The sequence below is a fragment of the Cynocephalus volans genome, chromosome 5 (assembly GCF_027409185.1).
Source record: "Cynocephalus volans isolate mCynVol1 chromosome 5, mCynVol1.pri, whole genome shotgun sequence".
Classification (NCBI taxonomy): Eukaryota; Metazoa; Chordata; class Mammalia; order Dermoptera; family Cynocephalidae; genus Cynocephalus; species Cynocephalus volans.
Genome location: NC_084464.1, coordinates 138,286,744 through 138,310,454, shown reverse-complemented (window position 1 = coordinate 138,310,454; position 23,711 = coordinate 138,286,744). Strand labels below are relative to the sequence as shown.

At 42.6% G+C, this 23,711-nt stretch overlaps 1 protein-coding gene across 1 annotated transcript in view; it reads right to left on the bottom strand.

Moving 5' to 3' along the window:
- Nucleotides 1-22,958, bottom strand: part of ARFGEF3 (ARFGEF family member 3) — a 151,729-nt gene extending 128,771 nt beyond the window's left edge. Inside the window, exons 1-2 of the mRNA XM_063097320.1 lie at nucleotides 22,805-22,958; nucleotides 19,301-19,352 (exon numbers count right to left, since the gene is read on the bottom strand). Of these exons, the coding sequence (XP_062953390.1) occupies nucleotides 19,301-19,352; nucleotides 22,805-22,889 (137 nt within the window). The 5' untranslated portion in view covers nucleotides 22,890-22,958. The remainder of the gene's footprint in view (nucleotides 1-19,300; nucleotides 19,353-22,804) is intronic.
- Nucleotides 22,959-23,711: the final 753 nt, after the last annotated feature.

Sequence of the window (23,711 nt, the reverse complement as noted above, 5' to 3'; positions counted from 1 at the left end):
CAGTCTAAAAATGGTAGCTGAAGCCTTGGAAATGGATAGAATTTCCGAGGGAAATTACAAGGTGCAAAGAAAAAGGACAGAGCTCCGAGAGATGCCTGCAGCCAGAGAGGAGAGAGAAGAAAGAATTCCAGTGAAGAAGTCAGAGGAGGCCGTGAGGCTCCGGAAGCTGCCAGGAGGAAGGCTGTCCTAAGACAAGTCCATTTAGCACTATCACCCACCAGCTACTGAGTGCCCACTCTGAGCCAGGCATTCTGACATGGCATGCATTATTTCATTTAATTTAGTACTTAGAACACTATGTGATGTGTAATTATTTCCATGTTATCAAGGAGCTAATAGGTGCAGAGATGGTAAATAACTTGCCCCATGTCACCTAAACACTATACAGCATCAGGTCTCCATCAGAAGCTTAACTCTACTGTTAAAAGTTAGGAGAAACTATAAACACTCTGGTCACTTCTTAAGAGAAGGAGGCATGGAAAGGAAGAAAAGTGATGTGGCCATCCGTCAGAGGCAGCTATGAGGTAGGATCTTTCTTATTATCTCACTCAACCCTCAAAGGAGTTGGGGCAGGAAGCATTATCATGTCCATTTTACAGTTTAAGACACAGAGCTTCCAGAGTTATGTATCCATGAACAGAGCTGGCAAATGGATGAGTCCAGTTTCAAATTTAAGTACTATATGACACCAAAGCCTACACCTTTCCCTTGACAATGCTCCATGGAAACCTCATCTTTCTACCACAAGGGAACAAAAGCTAAAGGGAAAGAAGAAGCCACCTACAACATAGAAACAAGCACAGGCATCCCTGGAAATTAACCATCGTAATCAAAATTTTTAATCTTCCAGATCCTATGGCCTCTTCCAAAACAACCCAACACATGGCAGCCAATGCAATAATCCCCACTTCTCCCAGTAACACTGAGAACTGTTTCTGTCTGAATAGCACACTTAGATATAAAAATGGGCAGGCCCGTAGGCTCCAGAAAAATAGCAAAATCTGTATCCTTCCCTCTTTATTGACTTTTTATCTATAGTAATAAAACTTGCAGCACTAAATCATTAAATTTAGCCTAAGGTGTAAAAGCTAAGCATCACACTAGTTTGAATACATGGAAAGGCCAAGACAGCACCTCAAAGCTTCATCCCCGGTGCTGAGATAGACTGTACCATTCAAGGCTAACGATCGTTCATCAAACACATGCTCAGTGCTTTTAAACCTCACATCCTCTCCATCTGTCTGTCTTTACAAATGTCACCCTCCTTCATGCTTCTGCTTGGCCCTACTCATATTCCCAGAGCCCCTCCTGCAGGGTTAGTGCTTTCCCCAACCCCATGAAACAGGATATGGTGGCTGGTTATACAGGTGGTTAGGAATATTGTTAAATAACTGCGGAGGGAGCATATTCACTCTCCTTGGCTTACAGTCAATTACAATGAATGTCCTTGTGAAATCCTCTACTTAGCAAGTGACCTACCTTACTAGTATTACAATGGCATACTAAATTTAAAAACAGACCAAATCTGTAAAGAGGAAGAGATATCTAGTATTTTATGCCAATTTTTGACCAATTGTCAAAATCATTACTGTAATGAAGAAAATATTAAAATGACTTTTCTTCCCCTATGGTACATCAATTTAATGGAATTCTAATGGCCCTTAAAATGTTTTTGGAGAAGGCTTAATGACATTGGGAAAATGTTTTTGATGTAATACTAAGTGAAAGTAGCAAGCTAGAAAACATTTCAAATATGTCCCAATTTTCATTATACATAATCAAAAGAAAGTAAACCAAATATTAAGATTCATTGTGTCTAGGTAATATGGCTTTTGCACCCAGCAGTCAAGAATTAGATTTTAGATTTTACCAGTTATTACTGGATAGTCTTGGGCAAGTTATCCTCTCAAAGCCTCAATCTCCTCATCTGTAAAGCAGAGATGTAATAAAACCTAGTGCATAGTTCAAGTGACATGAGAGTGTTTGTCAATTACATTTTCTAGGCTTTTGAATCTTCTATAGTGAAAACGTACTCAATTCCCAATCTGAGAACATTACTTTTTTTTCACAAGTGATCACTTGTGTATGTATTCTTTTACTTTCCAAATAATTAAAACAAGTGTGTTTCATATTGCAAGCCAATCTGAAACCTTTTCACATTTTGAAGTTACAGCTTCTGTCCTCTGTTAAAAGCTCTGCAGTTCTTTCTCCATGGGCTTCAAAAATCACTTTCAGCCATCCATGTACAGAGCTAACTCCCCTTATGTAACTCATTCTGGCAATAAGCATCAGACAAAGAACAATGACGTAAAATTTTATTTTCCCATAAACAGCAACCTCTCCCAGCAGTAATATATTTTTGGTGTTTCGGTTACCTGATATCCCAATAGGTTCTGCACTGCAAGCACTTTTTAAAAATAGGCCTTGGGTGGAAGCCAAAACGGTTAGTTTGGTTCTTTATGCTGCCTGCTTTAAACATTTCATAGACCCTATCTTTTCCTGCTCCAGCCTGTAAGGTCAGCTGAATAAGACCTACATTAACCTGCCAAATAAGAAGCCTCAGGTATAGCACTATCTGATGTGAAGACAAGACTGTTTCCCAGGATAAATTTAGTTTCAAAGACTGGGTTTGTATTCAGACATTACAGTTACCCTTCAGACTGATTTAAACTGCTTTATATCCCAATAACTCTGAAGGCAGTTGTATTTATAGCAATACATCAGTAATGGGCTGCTCTATTCCACTCAGGGTAATATCAGATCTATTATATAACTGCATGACCTTTCTAAATGAGACATGTGCTGGAAGAAAAACAAATATGCCCAGTGCATTTTTTACATGCTAAAGAGAAAAAACAGTAGCAGACTGTTCTCTTAGTGAAATGACGAAAGACCAAAAGAGAGTAAAACAGAGAGTAAAAGCTGCTTGACAACAATCCCAGTCCAGGGCATGAAAAAGAGACTGAAGGAGGGCCGAGGGCTGTCATGATCCTATTTATCACAGGGGAAAGTAAGTCTGCCTGACATTTTTCTCACCATTCATACCCATTGGAGGGCACAAAAAGCAAATGCAATGCAATCATTTGCAGCAGGCATGGCATGGCATCCGCAGACTTAGTGAGTTTGCAAAAGTGCACATATGGGTGCCCTCTAAATCTGTGAAAACAAGCTAAGATCCTGAAGGCTGATAAAGATAGTGAATACACACGAAGGGAATTTGTCAATAAATTTATCAAGTATACAAGTATTTTAAACACTATAAATATTATTTTGACAAAATCCTACTATGTTGACATCTCTAGCTAAGGAAAGGTATCTCTCCTCCCACAAGGTTAAAAAAAAAAAAAAAGACACCCTCCCCCACTCATTTTCTTCCATCCTATTCTTGATGGGAGAGTCCACAAACTGACAGAAACAGAATAACCGACTCGACCACCTAAACACTCTGCCGGCTTCACTGATGCCTGTTACCAGGGTGACCCAACATATGATTTGCATCAGGTGGACGCTGAGCTGGGCCACAGTGTTTTTCCCAGTGTTCCAGAAGGTACCAAGGCACCATGGTCCAGCCAAGGAAGGCGGGAACATGCTAAACAGGATCAAAATTACTAGGAACCCTGCTGCTGAAAGACAAGGGCAAATCAACCTGCAAAATAAACATTCACAGTCATCGTTACTCTTCATAACATGCCAGGTGACTGTCCTACCTCCACAGGGACACAGAAGGAACCAATATTCTTATGCAGGCTTGGTTGTACCCAGTTGTCCCTGGAGACCCAGGGCCATCGTTGCTGGGGTACCAAAGCAGCTGAGCCCAGTTGAAAGCCTAGGGTGTCTGAGCAGGAAACCTCCGTGCTCTGGTTTAAGCAGGAAGGCTATAAGGGGAGACCACAGGATCATGAAAAGCAATGAAGTCTGCTAAAAACTCTGGCCCAACTTCAGGAATCCATGGCTTAGTTCTGGCCAACAAACATAGGGTATCATCCTGGGCATGTTACTTGGCTCTCTCTGGAGCTTTGTTTCTATCCACAAGACACTATAGGAAGGTTCTGACTTTCCCAGACTCCTTCAAAAGGATGGGAAGGATAAACTGAGTAGGAGATAAAGAGCTTTGAAGGCAAACACTATATGGGAATATGAGGGATGATACAGTGAGAAGGGTGGCAGAGTCTGAGGCTCAGATGATTGCCACAAGCCTCAGTTGTCTTATCTGCAAGATGGAGTATCTTTCTCTACCACCTCTTCAAATTCTAGAAGCCTCTAACTTCAAATGTGTGGTTGGCAGCCCTCTTCTCAGTGACTTGATTCCAACCTTGTTTGCTTCACAGTGTTGTTGGCCCCAAGTGGGGTAAGGATCGGTCTAAGCCTTTACCAACAATTCTGTTTCCTGCTTTTCCAGCCTCCATTGTACCTCTGGAAAAACTTTTGCTTTCCTGGTAAAAAGGCCTTCTGCCTTTTTGCCTTATTTCTGTCTTGGATGGGGATGTAATTTCTGGAGCTACAACAGCCATTTTGTGGCATGAAGAGTCAAATATCACAGAAGGCCAGGAGAACCCTGGAGATACTAGTGCTGACAGCCTAGCTCCAGACTGCCTGTTATATGAGGAAAATAAGCTCCATCTCATTTAAACTACCATTAATTAGGCTTTTCATTACTTACAACTGAATGCATTTGTAACTGATGTACTATGATAAAGCCGATTTCTGGAGAAGAGCCAATATTCAAGTAATTGCATATGTGCCTTTTATCCCAATACATTTCCCAAGGATGAAAGGTGAAATAAAAAAATAAATAAAAACAATTTCTACTCTAACACATCTAAATGACAGTTATTCAACAAATAATGCATTGAAGACACAGAATGTAATTGTTAAAAGAACAATTTCCAAGTCAGACCTTTATTTGAACCTCTATCTCACATTAGCTGTGGGACTTCAAGCAAGTGATTTTGTCAGTCCAGCCTCAGTGTCTTATCATTAGAATATAGATTGTATTAGTACCTATTGTACCTGTTGTAAAATTTAATAAGACAATGCATGTTAAGTAATTGGTACAACTTCTGGCATAGAACAATGCTCTGTGGCCCTAATACTGGGGGTCAGGCACACTGCACCAGGGACCATGGGTATGAGGATGATGGACTTTAGAGTCTACTCAGGAGAGCACACGAGTAAATTATTTATGGAGGCAGGAGGCGGCTATCAATGCACCTGCATGCCCAGGGTGTGAGACAGAAAGCCAAGGCCCCAGGTCTAAGGCCTCACACCTTATAAATGCCACAGATGTCTCAACTCTCCTCCCTATTTTACCAGAGTTACAAACATTTAATTTAGAATCTCAACTGTTTATCTGACAGAAAAAAATCAAAGGATGACAGAATGGCCAAAAGGCAGTCAGACAGGAGGAAGAGAATCCTACTGACAGATCTTCAGATTGGGGACAGCTGCCACTTTGCCTAGGATATCCTCCCTTCTCTGAGTCCCTGAGAGTCATATGGATTCCTCTGGGGAGGGTGTATCAGTTAGGGTGCTTTCAGCTGCAAGTAGCAGAAAACGCAACTCCCTAAGTGGCTTGAACAAGGAAGCAGGTTGACTCCAGGTTTAGGTAACAGTGCTCCCAATCTTTCTGTTAATCCACCCTCTCTTTGTCTGCTTTATCCAATAGTTGGTTCACAAGACAGACAGCATCATCTCACATTCCATTCTGATGTGGAGTGCACCATGGCCAGACAAGACAGTCAGGCCTGCAGCGGGGCAGCCTCTTGGAAGCACAGGACTGATAATGAAGGCAGATCCTACGCGTAATTGGTGTCAGTTAGGGTAGGAGGTGGTTAGATGTTGGGTAGGCAAGCAGCCGTTTCTGCTCCAGAGAGTTAACAAATGCCAATGATTATTCTGTAAACTAAGAAAATCCCTGCATGCCTTCCGGTTAAAAACCAAACCAAACCATTACCTTTAGGTGGGTATGTGTTGCAGTACTACTGGAAATGTGGTGTCCTCCCCCCAACCCATAATTCCACCAACAGCCACCCTCACCATGGTGTGCCACAAGAGAGGCCGAATCAAAGAAGTCTGTTCAGTCTGTAAGAAGAGATGGAAGAGGAACACGCTTTCAGAGTAGCGTAAGATTCCTGTTGACTTATTTCAGACACCAGAATTTATCACTAAGAACAGTTAAGACTGCCACAGTCAAGTTTTCCAGATTTTGCCTGCTCGGGCCAATTTGTTTATAATTCCCAAGGACCAGTTAAGCCACTTTGTATTCTTAGGAATAGGAAATTACACTATTTAAATCTAGATTCTTATCTCCTCTTTTGTTCCTGGGACCCTGTTGTCCTGTCTAAAATCACCCTTTGAAACTCAGTACTGGAGTGGGAAGAAAGCCTCAATCATGCTGCAAACAGCTGAAACACTGCAAGCCTGTTTACCTGAGTGATATTTCACCTGTGATTTGTCATACATTCTGCAAAGGACTGTCGTGCCTGATAAGACAAGAACCCTGTAAGGGTTCTTAAGAAACTTACTGGTTCATAAGAACCCGGTAAGAAGTACATTGTTTGTGGGGATATTGTAGGGTAATTTTCATAGCAATGGGGATTGTATAATAAAAGTAGTTATTTTTCATAAGAAATATTTCATTTCTATTAACATGTAATGTAATAGGCCTGCCATTGTGATTTTAATTAATAAATTAAATTTTCTGTTTTAATTTCTACTATGGTAAATAGATATAATCCAAATCAAGAAAAAAACGTTCTTTGGGATCCTCAGTAATTTTTAAAAGTGTACAGGTTCTTGAGACCAAAAAATTTGGCAAGTACTGCATTAATCCATGCCAGTAACACAGAGGGCCCTGTGAGTGAGCCCTGTAGGGTGGAAGCTGTTCTCCTGTCCAAATGCAGAGGAGATACCAGGCCAGAGGGGGCAAGCAGAGGGCTCTCCTGATAGACCAGTACGGACATGTGCTGAGCCCTTCCTTGCAAGGGAGGCTGATTCCACCTGTGTGGCCAGCAATGGCATCTCTCCAGACCTGTCATCCTGAGGAAACAGAGGGACCTCATCACCTTTCAGTTTTCACCTCTATTTATAGAAGCTGACAGGCAATACAATTAGCTTGAGGTCGCATGGGCTATATGTGGGAGAACTAGAACTTGCACCCAGGACTTAGTTTATCAAGATGACCTCTTCACTTTGCCTTCAGCAAGTGGTGGGCTCTTTGCAGGGACAGAGTTTGTTTCTTATTCTTCACTGGGTTCCCAGCACACAGGACCTTGCTTGTGTGGCTCTGACACCAAGCCCAGGATGCCAGTTCCACCCTCCCCCGAGCCCCCCCCCCAGGCTGACAGTCTCTTCCACTAGAACCCAGATCCCCCACCCTGTCTTCTCACTACTGATCGCACTCTCCGGACACCTCTGATAGAGATGTCAACATTCAAAACTGAGAGTCGCAAGGCAATCACCTCAAACAAACACATCTACTGTACTGGATGCTTGGGCACGCACACCTTAAATCAACAATCGTTTCCTTTCTTAACCAAATATCCTGTTGACTTTAAATCACATCTATATTTCTACTATCTCTAACACACACGAATGCTTCCCTCTCTGTTTTCAGCAAATGTCATGTTACTGGCCTTGTCTTCCACATCCAGCTTTATTTTAGAGAGTTGAAGTTAAAATGCTGGAGGGTAAATCTAGCAGCCTCACACGTGCTCAACGCTGGGCACTCTCAGTGTTCAGCCCTCCCCCTGCCCTTCCCCATCCTGGGCACCTCTCCTCCACAACCCAAGCGCAGCTGGACACAGTTGCCTGACTTCTATCCTACCAACAGCCTCTGAAATAAACATACAAAACCCCTTTTGTTTTTGAAGGATTTTCTTCCCACTGGTAAATACAGAAAAACAAAATGGGGTTCACAAAATAAAGCAAGCAATGGGGAAGCTATGGTTTCAGAAAAAAAAAATCTTTTAAGTACAACAGTTCTCTCCGGACTTCCTTAAATTGATAATTAGTTTAGGTATGCTCCCACTCAGAATATGATCTATTACAGAGGCATTTCTTTAGTTGAGAACTAAAAATGAGCCCTTCCCCAAATCTATTCTTGGTAATTCTGCAGGTTTGCTCACCTTAACTCTCCTTAAGAAACCATGTTAATTGCTACCTAGCCAATTCCCTCTGTCAAGTAAGCAGAAGCTGAGAGAGGTAAAGCTTAGTTATTTAATTACCTAATTACTCAGGCTTTCCCAGTGGGTAGCCACATCAATTCCAGACTAGAGTTTCTTTTATCTTTTTTCCTTCTGCCTTACAAAGAGGAAAAGTCAATTTAAACCATTTCACGGCAAAGCCATATACACACTAATATTGATAGCTCTAACAATTCATGGCTCTCCCCTCAGTCTGAATACTGGACATCCCCCCACCCCTTTTAAAATCTCTGACTCAGGGCCGACCCCGTGGTGCACTTGGGAGAGTGCGGTGCTGGGAGCGCAGCAGTGCTCTCGCCGCGGGTTCGGATCCTATATAGGGATGGCCGGTGCACTCACTGGCTGAGCGCGGTGCGGCCGGTCACCAAAAAGACAAAAAAAAAAAAAAAAAAAAATCTCTGGCTCCTTGGAAATTACATTTGAAGTTGTTTCAATTTAAGTTGCTCTAATCCATATTTTTACATTAGGAAGTTGCACTTGTGAGTAAGCAGTGGTGAAGTATAGCAGATTTTCCAAGATTTTTTTCAATAACCGTGCCTCATCAAATAATTTACTGCATGAAATCTAATTTTACATATTTCTTCTCTTCCCATAAACTGCAAACAAGAAAAAATAAACTTCTGTGTGAAATCAAATAATGAGAGAGGTAATACCAAGAATGGGTTAATAAGATGACCTCTGGTATCTAGCAGCCCTGGCTCTGCCTGGGCTGAGCAGGGAGCTTGGCCAGCTAGAGCATCCCAAGCCTCAGTGTCTCCCTGGCCTCTCAGCAGTGCCATCAGGATTAGGTGACAGCAGCATATACAGCAACTAGGAGAATTCCTGTAACATAGTATAAACGCTTGAAAAACGTTAACTTGTGTTCTGATGTATTCCAAATTTAACTGGGAAAATGTGAATCATAAGGCTATTAAGCTTCTTATGAAGCACCATATAACAGAGTATTAGACTACAGGTAAAGGGAGATCTCTGGTATCAAATTTGTTGGACTTAACTTGAAAAAGTTATACATCAGGACATGGTGTAATGACATAATCCTACTGATTTATATACAGTTTGACAATACATGCAGCAAAATAAAAAGAAGAAAATAAACAAACATCTAATAAACAAAAGCTTCCAATGAAATGAATATGATTTTTGTCCTTGCACCAGATCTTCCCCAGAAGAAAAGTCCTAGAGGGTGGAAAAGATATACAAACACCCCATTGAGCTGCTGACACAACTGAGCTAATGAGCTCAGATCCCTATGCATCCCCTGGCGTCCACTTTTATAACCTATCAATATAAACAATTTCTTAGAGGCGTGCTTTGAAGTTGAAGCAGGAAATTTGAGCCTATAAGGCACAGTTTAATTATGAAAACCATGCACACAATAACCCACGCAGCAAAAATCCTACCTTCATTCCATTCAAAAGGAATGAAGAGACCTAAGAAACAAAAGTCATGATTTGGTTTTTATACTTTTTCTACATAGAGTAATGTTTCCTTCTAATGCTTCCCTTTAATCAAGTGTTAGAAAATAAAGACATCAACCATTTGTCATAAAGGAAGGGTAAGTGGCCATGGCTGGTTTCTGAACATTATATCTTGCTCACATCCTAAAATATCACTCAAGCAAATACCTCCTACATCCTAGCTTTGGTGGCTTATGCACTTGTTCTTTGAGTGGTAAGTTCTTTAAATGATGACTGTATCACTTAAAAAGTGCTTTTAGGTTGGGGCTATTAACAAAAAGAAGCTTTATAATTGAGACCTAATTGTAGATCTTCCTTATCAAAGGGAGAAAAACACGAAAACCATTAGGCTTGGCTAACAGGCTGGGAGATAAAACACAGAAAAAGCCATTTGTAAGTTAGGAAATGGTGTAGTATTATCACTTATTCTATGTGAAAAGGTGGAGGGATACTCTTTATCTTCCATAGCTGTAGGGAAAGGAAAAACATCTTCAGGGCATCTTGAGTTTAACATGGATTTCAGCATTCCCTACTGCTTTCCTCCTCTTGACAGGGGAGCCCAACACTTCTCCATGACATAAGAAAGGCAGAAACAACACTCATGAAAATGAAACTGCCTGCCAAAGATGGCTATGAAGGTATTTGCTGTCTTCATCATTTAAAGTCACATAGAGTCTTTCCCAGTTGATGGGGATATGTTTCTCTCTTCAATCAAAACCAGAAAACTCCCATGTCCTGCAGAAGCTGCTCCAGGGTTCAAAGCACAGAACTAAAGCACTAAGATCAATGCAGCATAAAAGCAATTAAAATAAAGCGATATGTAGAATGGGAAGCTATTAAGGATGTTCTCTCCAAGCATAAATGCTGATAAATGTGCTCCCACTCTGCATGAAAGATCAGCAGGTCTCCAAGGCAAGACAAGGAGGAAGCTTCAGTATCTGAACCGAGAAGTGTCTGGACCAGGCAGGCAAAATAGAGTGCTGAGCAGAAGGCGCAGCCAGGGTGGAGACAGAGGCAGGGGGGTACACAAACAAGGACAAATGGGAAGAAGAGCTATTTGAGTCTTTCTGGGAAGTACAACTGGCTGGAGAAAGCAACTAGGCTGAGTTTGGCTCTGAAGAATCATGGAGCGGATAAGAAATATGGCAGCTGGCCTATGACTGGAGTCATCCCTGGAATTGTTCCCAAAGGGGCACTGAGTAATGCCATCTAGAGGTTCACTGCCAATGGCTGCCTTTTAACAAGATAGCGTGAGGATATTCCCTCGACAGTTTTATCTCATCAGACCAATTCTATTGTAAGTAACCTGGGCTACAAGGAAGGGACAGTCTTAGGTTGGGGTGGGATGGGAGTGAAGGTTCTTCAGTTCTTTAGAACAGAAATACATCAAGTCAAATTGGTGTTGGGGCTGGGTATAGGGTAGGCAGCGTGCTTCTTCCCGGTGGGCAAAGGACTTTCCATGGGAACCTAATGAGAGCTGAAACCTCTGTATATTCAGCATCCTTCGGCATGGAATATTGCTCAGGGTCCCAATATCTACCACCACCACCCCTCACCCTTGATCTAATATGCATTAGGCTGTTCAGGACTTTAATTGAGTAGAGGGCAAGGGATTTAAGTGTACACTAGCTGAGGTCAATGAATTGGGTGTTGGGCTTCTGGGTCTACTCTTTGGAACCTACGCTCTCATTCAGTGAGACATTTGGAGTTCTATTGCCAAAGCTAAGATTTGATTCTGGCACAGATTCTTCCAAATATTATGTTTTCCAAGAATCTAGGAGATAAGGGCACAGGCTCTCTGGGACATGTGCTGCAAAGTTTGAAGAGGCAGTTTCATCCCACAAACATTTATAGGACATGTAGCTATGGGATACAAAGATGAATAATTTAAATAGATGAGCTCCTTGAGGATAGGGTCTGAGAACAGAACCCTTAACTGCCAGTGTGGTTGATAAGCCCCATGACAGAACTACATAAGGAGCATAGTGAAGGCACAATGGAGAGAAGGACCAGTTCCACCTGGCAGAGTGAGGATGGACTTCAGGACACCGCAGCACCATCTTCAAGGATAACAGGTTGAGGAGGTGAAGAAAGGCTACATGGATGATCCTGACGAAGAGAGCAGCTCAGAACATGTACCCCTAATATTTTAGTGTCCCATATAAGAGGGAGGCATTGGGTTACTAACCAAACACCTCCAAACCTGCTATTTTGGTCTATGCTCTGGCTGTATTTCAACTTATGAGATGGCCCTAGGACATAAGCGTGGTGGGGCTGGGAACTGCCTTCAGTAAAACCGGAGTACATGTGAGAGAGAGAGAGTATCCTGGGAGGGGGAACTTACTAGACGTGGCCTTGATCACAGGAAAGCTCATTTCCCTGATGGCATATGCCACTGAGTTTCCACTCAAAGCAGGACAAAAAGCAACGTCTTTAGTAAAGATGTCTTTACTAAAATCCTGAGAAATAGAATCCTGAGGAGGCAAAACAAAGCTTAACAGGATGGGAGTGCAGGGCCAGACATAGGATGAGGTGAGCCTCTTCTCACTGGTCTTGGACACAAAATTTAAGAGAGCACTAAAAAACTCAGTAATTAAGATAAATAATTTTTTAATCCACATTTACCAAAAAATCAAAATTCACGCAAAAAATTCACAATAAACAACATACAAAATTTTTAAATAAACTCAGGATCCAGCCCTGCACTTACATAGCTCGGTCCCACTTGCCTTACTTCAGTCTGGGCCCCAGGGGACATGTGACGGGGAAGATGGAGCTGTATATCAGACAGACAGCTCAGCTGTGCCAGTCAAGGTGGGAGAGGCCTAAAGTCTCCGGGCCTTGGTTTGGGGTGAAAAGCCCCCTCCTTGCAGATTTACGTAGAGCTATATTAAGGTGTCCAGACCCACAGCAACCAGAATTTGGGGTTTCAAGTCCACTGGGGAGGATAGAGGGCTGGGCATTCCAGCACACGTGCCAGCAGAGGGATTGAGCACTCCCAACCCAGGTTCAGAGGCAGAACAACACTGCGGAGTCCTCCAGACAAGGAAGAGCATTCCCAGAGTATGGGCTAGCAGGTCAAGAATGATGTGGAAGAAGCAGCGACTGCAAACAACAATGAACGTCCTCAGTAGAGGCATACACCCTTTTACTTTAACCAACAGGGTTGAAGAAAGTATAAGCTCTTCAATTTTTTGGAAGAAAAAACAAAGGATCAGACAGATCTAGGTCTTGCACAACCAAGCCATCACAAGGACTGCAGGGCATAAAGAGGGGTGGGGGATATAGTGACTTGCAAGAAGCTAAACATTACAGAAGTGATGGCACCTCAAGACATGCTTAAGCCAGGTGCTCCCTGCCAGGTACGGCTGGTGATGGTCTCACAAAACACAGCCATCAGTCCTGAAAATTCATGATGAAACCACAATAGTACTGAAAATGCCATAAAATGACCAGGCCATTTTGGATTTATCCCTTGATTCCAAAAACCACAGAGGAAAAGCAGAGAGGTATAGTGGGTGAGACGGTAAAATACAAGCCTGTTAGAGAACAGAAAATATCAAATGTATTAACTCCGGCTATGGTCTGAATGTTTGTATCCCTCCAAATTCATATTCTAAAATCTTAACCCTCAAGGCGATGGCACTAGGAGGTGGGGCCTTTTAGGAAGTAATCAGATCATAAGAGCAGAGCCCTCCTGAATAAGATTAGTGCCCTTAAAAAAGAGGCCTGTGAAAGGTCATCTCCTCTTCCACTATGTGAGGACATGGCAAGAACTTGGCAGTCTTCAACCCAGAAGAGGGGCCTCACCAGAACCTGACCACGCTAGCACCTTGATCTTGGACTTCCCAGCCTCCAGAACTGTGGGAAATAAATTTTTGTTGTTTAAAAGCTACCCAGTCTACAGCATCTGGTTATAGCAGCCCGACCAAACTAAGACAATTACTGATTATTCTTAATCAGTAGCTTCCAGGTCTTACTTATCACTTGACTGAAAAACCAGTAGCTAACCAAGATAAAGTCAGTGGCTATGAGTGGTCATTTTACCAAGTCTGTCAATGTGAGTTAACTTTTGCTTGTAAAACAAGGAGTACATGGAGACGGTGACCCTAACCTAAGGCACAGCCTGTGCTATAGATGGCCTCTTGAGTGTAGGGATGTCGGAATAGCCCACTGTTTCATAGGTTTTAGTCAAGCCTGCGGACACATGTAAAGCCTTGAAGTTTAAGAAAAGGGAAAAGAGCAGCAAAGACAGGAGAGTACAGCCTCCTCATGGAGGAAAATAAGGACCTTCAAAACTCACCCCCAAAATCAAAAGCAAGACTAAGGGCAAGAAAGTGGAAAAACTTGTACATGACTATCTACTAACAAACTCAGGAACTATTCCACAGGACGGGTTCCCTGGACCTTCCTCCATCCCTGACAATGAATCTCATTGGTGCTGTCAGGAATTCCTATGCCTGCTGCTCACATCAACAATGAGAGTGAGCATTTGCTTACTGAAAGAGCCTTGGGCACAAATAAGCAATGTCTCCTGCCCACTACTTAATTCCACCTAAAATGTTTTATCGTTTTGTTTCCTCTAGAATGCCCTATGCATAACTGAACCCAGTCACCAGTCTCTTAAGTCATTCATTTGGACACATAACTTAGGTTTGTATACAAGAAATCCTTAGAGCAATCAATGGCAAAAGGGAAAAAGGAAAGATAATACAACACGGGTCTCTCAAAGGTTCAATTTCAATATATGTCTTTCAGTCTTCTGATTTGAGCTACCATTCCTAATGTACACAATTGATCAAAACAATATTAGTAATTATTTAACAGAATGGTAATATACTTAATATGAAAGTAATCAATCAATGACAAAAGAGAAAATAGGAAAAACAACAAAGCAAAAGTATTCAATATTTTGAATAATTCTCTGTAGCCCTTTCCAGAACAAACAATTTTCAAAAATCTGCAAGGGATAGTTTATGAACTTGGTTTCTTTCCCACATATTAAATATAATTGAAGAAAAATAATTAATATATCCATATTCTTCCTCATGAGCAGACAAATATTTACAGTGTCTAGATATTTTCGAGCAGATGCTGAAACAGAAGGATGCCACATCAAACATAATGACTGGACAGAGTAAGTGCACTCTGGATTTAAAGTGCCTGGAACATGAATCAAAGGATTAAAGGAGAATGGATTCAAAATGAAGAGGAGAAGGCCCATTACGTATATGTTCTGATTATATCACTTCCCCAATAATAATGTGAAATAGTAAGTCAGACTATTTTAATTCAATAGCTATTTTGACTCTTCTTCCTATATCTTTGAGAGTCTCTTCACTATTGAGAATCACAGTCAAACTGAAACCATCTCATACGTGTAGAAGTCGACACTAAATTTAAACTTGCTACCACATGACAGAGTTTTCCACTTTTGTTTGTCTTCACTCTCAACATTCAGAATAAAAACCCTTTGAGCACAAGGCTCATATCTATGTTTCCTTCATATAGTTCAGTTCCCTGTACAAGATGATTTGATAGATCTCCTTGTGCATCTGAAATACAATAATGCACATTCTTTTGTATACAAAGACAACATCACCAGCTCTTTATCATTAGAATAAACACTCTAAATTATATTCCCAACAATGGTGAAGATATGTAAAGATGCTTGCATATGAGTCCCTCATCCAACACCCCCTCACCAATTTTATGACCACTTCCTATGTGTGTACAAGATGGTTAGCTGGCTCTGGGGTAACGCTCAAGACAATTGAATAAAGTAGAGCTAAAAGGCAGACCAAACATGTGTCCTCAGGCTCAACTTATCTGGCTACATGTGTGTGCACACATGTACGTGCAAACCCGCCAGCCCCCAACAAGAGTTGGAAAGTACCAGTTGCCTTTTGATGAACATTCCCAACCAGTGGACCAGGAACCTCTTCTGGTTACCGTCATGACCCTGTTGCCCCTCACGCTGAAGGCAGACCTTTTATCACAAACCCAGAACCAGAGACAGCCTCCTTGTCAGGTTAAACACCACTTCAGATTGGGAAACAACCTTTAGAGCAGTGGTCATCAAACTTTTCTGCTCCTGTAGCCACTAAGAAAAGTCTAAAATTCTGTTTTTCACATATTTTAAGTTGACATTTAAATTTTTTCATCATAATTTTAACTAGTTGCAAAGGCTGTAATTCTGGCATAATGGAATTACTAAAATTTTAAATTAAAACATATCATATTTTAAATGTATCTCATGAAATCTAAATACCACAGCAATATGAAAACTATCTTCATTTATCAAAAAATACATAAACTCTTCTTTAATAGTAAAAAATGCTGCATTGTTCTCTTTTCTTTTTGAACACATTTTTTCCATTCCACTTCGCCCGAAGAATTTTCTCTCAATATGTTTTAATGCTTGAAAGGGTTTTATTAATCTTCCTATTATACTTCTCTGTAACAAAGTATGTATAAAGTGGTTTTTAAAAAATTTCCTGTGACCAAATGATTACAGATAGATCTACCAGATGACCCAGCTATTCCACTGCTGGGAATATACCCAGAGGAAAGGAAATCATCATGCCGAAGGGATACCTGTACTCCCATGTTCATTGCGGCACTATTTACAATAGCCAAGAGTTGGAACCAGCCCAAATGTCCATCATCAGATGAGTGGATAAGGAAAATGTGGTATATCTACACAATGGAATACTACTCTGCTATAAAAAAAGAATGAAATACTGCCATTTGCAGCAACATGGATGGACTTAGAAAAAATTATATTAAGTGAAATAAATCAGGCACAGAAAGAGAAATACCACATGTTCTCACTTATTTGTGGGAGCTAAAAATAAATAAATAAATAAATATGCAAACAAATGGTGGGGGGGCGGGGAAGAAGACACAACAATCACAACAATTCCTTGAACTTGTTAAGACAAGTGAACAGATATGATGTTGATGGGTGGGAGGGGGGAGAGGGCAGGGGGAAAGAGGAATCAGTAAAGGGACACAAAAATCAACTACATTGTGTATTGATATTAAAATTAAAAATTAATAAATAAATAAAAATTTCCTGTGACCATAAGGCTTAAAAGTATTCAATTTTCCAAAGATGGAAGGAGATTAGAGGTTACCAAAAACAGAGGAAGAAGAATAATGAGAAGTTGTTGCTTAATGGGTACAGAGTTTACGTTTAGGATGATGAAAATGTTTGGAAATAGATAGAGGTGGTGGTTACACAGCCCTGTGCATGTAATTAATTCCATGCAATTATATGTTTAAAAATGCTTAATAGGGCAATCCTTATGTTATATGTGTTTTGCCACAATAAAAAAATGGAAAAAAAGTGTTAAATTTTCTTCCAGTTAGAGCTATCGTTACTAATGCACACAATTGAGCCAAAGAACATTAATAATTACTTATCAGAATGTTAATATAATTAACATGGAAAATGCAGTTTTATTGGAAATGCATTTCAAAAGGAAGGGACAGGGCTTGCTCATTTTTTCCCCCTAATTAGTTCACATAGCTATGGAAGAATATTACCAGTTACTATTATAAAGTAGGGTTTAGCATCTATTCCATATCTTTTTTTTTTCACTTTTATAGATGTAAGCAGTAAGAAACCTTATTTACATAAATAATAAAGGAATAAAGGAGACTTACCAAAAATCCTTTTGTCTATCATCTTATAACTAGATTAGGTTCCCCTTCAATTTTGCTGAAAACCAAGAAGTCGAAACTACCTAACTTGCAAAAAGAGGTGTTTCCCGGTCCTTATCACCACTCCCTTTGCCAACACAGATGCTAATGTTTTCATAATCCTTCAGTGGTGGGATGAGATTTTTGCACCCCAGAATACCACACCACAGCATGGGTAATAGCTGTGCTTTTTTCCTTTGTCAAGTGGGAGAAGAGTGACAGTAAACGGTAAGATGGAAAAGACGTGGAAAAACCAGTTTTGAAGCAAATCAGTTTTAAGAAAGGGAACTTATAGAAGTTGGAGACCAGGAAATGGACTCCCTTAAACTATCCACGCCTTCTTCATAGCTCTTGGAAAGTCTTCACATTCTCCTACGGGCTGGACACTCCAGCAGGAACAGCTCTCCACTAGACAAATACGTTGTTGCCAGACATTCTGTCCATTTATAAGCTTTATACACACCAAAGTACACTCTTTGATTAACACATGGATTCCAATACAATGCATAAACCTCTAGCACATAATGGATTTTTAAAAAAGACAGAAACATAATTCTTCTTCAATCTATTTGAAAAGAGAGAAAATACCTAATCAATGATAGTGTCCTGACAACATAGAAACCATACTCAACAAAGGACTTAAAGTTCAATATTTTTTTATAATCTCAAAGAAAAACCCAGAAACAGTCCAAATACTTAATGAGAGGAAAACTCTAAATAAATTATGCTACAGCCATATACTAGAAGTATGAGGGTACTTCAAAAAAATTCATGGATAAACAGAATTAAAAAATAATGTGAATCTTTCCATGAACTTTTTGAAGTATACCTTCATATATGCAATATTTTAATTTGAAGAACATATATCAGGATTAGAAAATGTTCTTCACATGGTATTGAGTGAAAAAATAAGCAGGAAACAAAGTTGTAAAGAAAATTCCATATTAATTTGAAAAAACAGATGGGTGTGGAACAGAGACTGTGAAGAAAATCTATTAAAATGTTCTCAGCAGTTATCTTTAGGTGGTGTAATTATGGACAACTTTCTTTTCTGTTCTTTCCAAATTTTTCACAAAGGCATGTATTTTTCTCACAATGAGCTGAAAAAAAGGTGTAGGGGGAAGTGAAGAAGGTGGGAAAATAGATTCACTGTGACATGCGGCTGCAGAGTTTGCGACCAGCCAGATGCTGTCCCGCCAGGGTTGCAAGTGAGGCTTAAATCCACCCGGAGTAGGGCTGTGCTACTTTCTAATTCACAGTGGATGGCACCGTCCACTCTCTCACAGAAATTTTCGTTATGTTTCTCCTTGAACAATTTGATCCCTTTACCACTGACTTCCCTGGCTGTTGCTTTGGCTCACTGACTCCATTTCCTGCACAGGGGGCTACGGCAAACAGGTTTCCATCATGCTAACCTCATATGAAATATCCCAGCTCATGGATGCAAGAAAAGCCACTAGTCAGCAAGTAAAATACTGTGCTATGGTTTGAATGTGTCTCCCAAAAAGCATGGTATGGAAACTTAATCCCTAGTGCAACGGTGTTGGGAGGTGGGGCCTAATCAGAGATGTTTAGGCCATGAGGACTCTGCCTTCATGAGCGAATTAATGCTGTTATCACAGGAGAGGGTTCATTACAAAAAGGAGAGTTTGGTCCCCTTCTCTCTTCTCTCTTTCATCCTCTCTTTGTACTTCTGGGATGATGCAGCAAGAAGGTCCTCACCAGATGCGGCTCCTCACTCTTGGACTTCCTAGCCTCCAGAAGCGTGAGCCAATATACTTCTTTACATTATAAATTACCCTGTCTGTGGTACTTTGTTATAGTAGCAAAATGGACTAAGACATGCTGTAAACCAATGAGGTTATCTGGGCCTTCAGGAAAACATGATGGCAATTTTTACTTCTGCTTTATTACGTAATTTCCATCTCTTACCTCAACAAGTGTGGAGGGATCTTGACAATGGTATCTAGACTACCCAGGGTTTCTGCAAAAGGAAAATTACAAAGTTAAAAATAAATATTTAAGGACTGAGAATCTACATTGTACATGAATTTCACTTAGTTTCTTTTTTTTTCTTTTTTCCTCAGGAACTCCTATAATTATAAATTAGTCAATTCTCAATTATCTGCATGCAAGTTATCCATATTTTAAAATCCTTTCCCCTTGATAGCTCCAGAGACTTCCCTACACCTTGCCTCACTGTCAGGGAGGCGAAGGTTAAAAATTAGCACACATTTCCCTTTAGAGGCAAAGAATGAATAGTTAAATTCCTAACCTGAACCAGAATGCCAATTTAATCTAGGTATAACTGGCTAAGATACTAAAATACTCTTGCAATAAAAATAAGAGAAAGGAAAGCTGTTTTCTTGAAAATACTGTTTCAATATCCTTAAACTCACACTTGTGAAAGACTTCCAGGTTCACAAAGCACTTTATGCACTTGTTATTCTCACACACATTAAAAAAATTACACTGTAGTTAGGGATACTGATTGGGAGGCTCATCCCCAAATCTCATCAATCCAACCTGGATGTTCAATACTTTACCATTATTTGTGGATTATTCACACTATCGCTCCCTCCCATTGTAGAGATAATGAAAAGCTCACTCTTCTCTTCCCAAAAAACTATTCTACTTTAATCCCTCCAATGTGCCTCTGGTTTTTCAACTCAAACTGTGTTTACTCCTCTCTTCACACCTCAGAGTCAACAAGCCCTGTCAATTTGAATTACGTTCATGGGGGAAGGAGAAACATCTCTTCCCCCCTTGCTAAGACACGAAAGGGGACGACAGATACTAAAAGTATCCCTAAGACTCACAACTAAGAACAGGTCAAAGTGTGATCGGACCTGGGCCTGTTGTGGCCAATAGGGCAACACAGAAGATTTAAGAAAGACAATTAATCAGCAAAACAATAAGGTGAGCTCAGCAGAGTCAGTGGTGCTGTGGAGACAAGGCGAAAGGAGGAGAAACTGAGCCGACACTGTGGTGTGTGTGTGTTCAGCTACAGCAGGGCTGGCAGGAAGAGACCAGGGCTCAGGGTTTGCCCCTGAGAATCTCAGACACTGAAGGCTGGGGACAGGAGCTGGGGCTGGCGAAGGAGACAAAGAGCTCAAGAGCCAAGATAAAGCCGGTAGGGTGTGGTCACGAGAATAAGGTAGAGCGGGAGCCCAGGTGTGCTCAGTGTCACCAACAGGACTTCTAAGATGGGGGTGAGAACAGCTGGCTAGGTCGAGGCCTGTGCTATTATTACTCTCCACTGGGAACTGGTGGGATGACAGAGGTGAAAGGCAGATCAGAGCAGGATGAAGGAGTGACTAGAAAGTGAGGACATGGACACGATCCCCACAGACGTTTTTTCAGAAGCCTGGCTGTGATGGTCGCAGAACTTGCGGGGTTCAGAAGTGACAGACATTTTATAGTAAAAACACTGATGGGGTCATGGAAAATGGACTGGAGTAGGAAAGAAAACAGGAAACCATATCTCCATGGCTTTGTGTATGCTGCATTCTCCCTCCAAAGTGCCCTTCAGACACGGCCCTCACAGGGAGCATTTTATTCATTCTCATATCCCACTGCCAAGTACAGGGGAGGTCTTAATAAATGTCTGCTAAATTAAATAAGCAAAGGAAAGAAGGAACCCACAGCTTACCCATTCTTCAAGTGAAGTCTACTTCCAAAGCCCCACCAGCTCACACCAATTCCCCCCTACACCTCTACCCCACATTCACTCCCTCTTCTCGACCTGTTTTCCTGGTTTGCTCCTTCCAACCTACATAATGAATGCCCTGCACTATTATTTAACTATTTCGCACACTTATGTCTCCTCTAATTAGGGAACAATCACTGGGAAAGGAACCACATCTACTACAGTCAAGCTGGATTTCAGGCTTGACGCAGATAATCCACCCGCCTCAGCTCTCAGCTTCCCCAGTGCCTCCAAGGACCTAAACTCAGAAACACTATAGTTTCACTTAACAAGATGCTGAATATCAAAATTCAAACTTATTAAAAATACCAGATTACTCTCCTCCTCACTGTTTGAATCTGCTTAAATTACAGCAAAATAACAATGAATACTAGGAATGGCATGTTTAGAGCATGGTCGGGCCCTGCTTTATTATGTTACCCAGCCATCTGTGACCCTTCATTAGAGGCATGTGGGAATCTAGCTCTGAATCATGCTGCTGAATGACAATGGCAATACAAAAATAGTACTGTGGCTTTAAAAGCCTTGTTGCTCTCTCAGTTATCTGGTCCATTTTCCTTTAACCAAAATGGTCAAGTTCTAATTCCACCTACAACATCAACTTCCTAGACAACACTGTAGACAATTTTTTGATGATACACACAGGTTTAAAAAATGATGCTTAAAAAAATGAAGTTGCTACATAGATTAATTCACCCAAACATACGTGAATTAAGACTTACCAAATATAACAGTCACCTAAAACACCATCAGAATTCTGCATTAGAGGAAAGCCTGCTAATGGCATTTTATCTTCTTTCAGGCTGCATCACAGCACAGTGCCATGACAAGCACTGGTTGTTTCTTGGTTGCGAGGTAAAGGGATTCTATGTTATTTTTCAATTGAGTGGTAACTGAGGAATCACATGCTGGCTTGGGCAAGGCAAGGCGAGGAGCCCACAGAGCTGCCCTGGTTTCTTCTCGGTCTTTCTTTTTCTAAAAGCATCACTCTCACCCAAAGTATGCTCCTGATCTCTTTGCATTCCCATCTTGATAATTTTGATTGCCCCAAATCCTTGTCTAATTGAAATGTCTTTTCCGTTATTTCCTCTGTTGAGTTCTGCAACCTGACACTGATGGGAAACACAAATTTGCTACCTGGAACTTATTTCAGCGCTAACATAGCTCACACATCTAAAATCCCACCTGTCCGACGGGCAGACCACAACAGAATTGCAGAAGTAACACAATCCTGCCCGTGTGTTATTTTTCATGTCCAGTAACCATGAAAGCTAATACTTAGCAAGCTGGCCTCGATCAGAAAAATCAAATGAAATAAACCTTTCTTTGCTGGACCTTTCAATGACTGGAGATCGGGGTTGTTGGTTTAACTTCCCTCTCCCCCACAGGCGCTACGGCATCAGGCCCAGGGATTCGCCCCGGCTCGGGGTCCTGCCTAACTCGGCGATGGGTGACCATCGTCCACGGTGCTGGCGACTGGGAGAAGGGGGCCGCCCGGTGGAGAGGAGGACAGCGGTTCCCGGTTAAGCTTTAGGAGAAGATAAAGGGACCAGAGGGGAGGCGGCTGGATGTGCACACCCGAGCCAAGGTTCTCGCACCTCACACGAATTCCCGGAGGCAACTCGCAATTGCACGGAAGGTACCCGCAGCCGCCGCTCAGCGCAAGCCCCGCACGCAGCGGCGCGTCCAGCCCCGGCCCGCAGGTGGCCGGCGGTCGCCGCGCTTACCCAGGGCCCAGGTGCAGCTCTCCCGGATGGCTTTGTACTTGCTCCCGGACGCTTCCCTCTGCAGCTTCCTCAGGATCTCTTCCATCTTGACCTTGCAGGGGCGGGCCGCCGCCAGGGAGAGGAGCGCGCGCGAGCCGGCCCGGGGACGCCGCCGCCGCCGCCGCCGCCGCCGCCTGGCCCTGGGCGCCTCGGCGGCCCCTGCGCTCGCCCCCGCCCGCCCCGGCGCGGCCGCTGATGCATCACGCCCGCCCCATGCCGCGGGCCACGTCAGTCCCGCCGCCCCGCCCCGGCGCCCCGCCCGCCGGCCCGCCCGGGTCAGGTGCGCTCCGCGCGCGCCGCGGCGGCTGCGGCGGCGGCGAGCTGGGCAGGCGGCCGCGGCCACTGACCCGGACACCGAGGCAGGCCCCGGGGCACCGAGGCGTCCCGGAAAGGTGGAGGCGGATGTCCGGAGGGGGCTCGCCCCAGCGGAGAGCGTCTGGTCGGCGGCCGGCAGCCGGCGGGGAGGGGCCTCGCCGCTCTCCTCCCACCCCCGCGTCCACCGCCCCGCGCCGTGCCGGGGTCCGCGGCCCAGGAAGCAACTCCGTTCGCTCTTCAGTGAACGGCTCGCCGGGCCACCCCCGGTGCCAAGCTCGGCCGATACAGCAGTGCCTGTGCCATGCCCCTGACGGCGGGGAGCTCACACCCAGGCGTTCCACACATGGGTGGGGGGCTGGGTGCTTTGGGGGCTTAGAATCCCCGTTATACAGACAGTGAGGTCGGGCCCAGAGAGGCTAAGTTACTTCCCAGGCCAATCAAGAGTTGGACGCCAAACATCCTGAGCCCACAGCCTTTTAAAAAATTTCTCTTCCCTCCTCCTCCCCTTGCTCTCTTGCATTGAATTGTGTCCTTCTGAAAAAGGGGGCTGCAC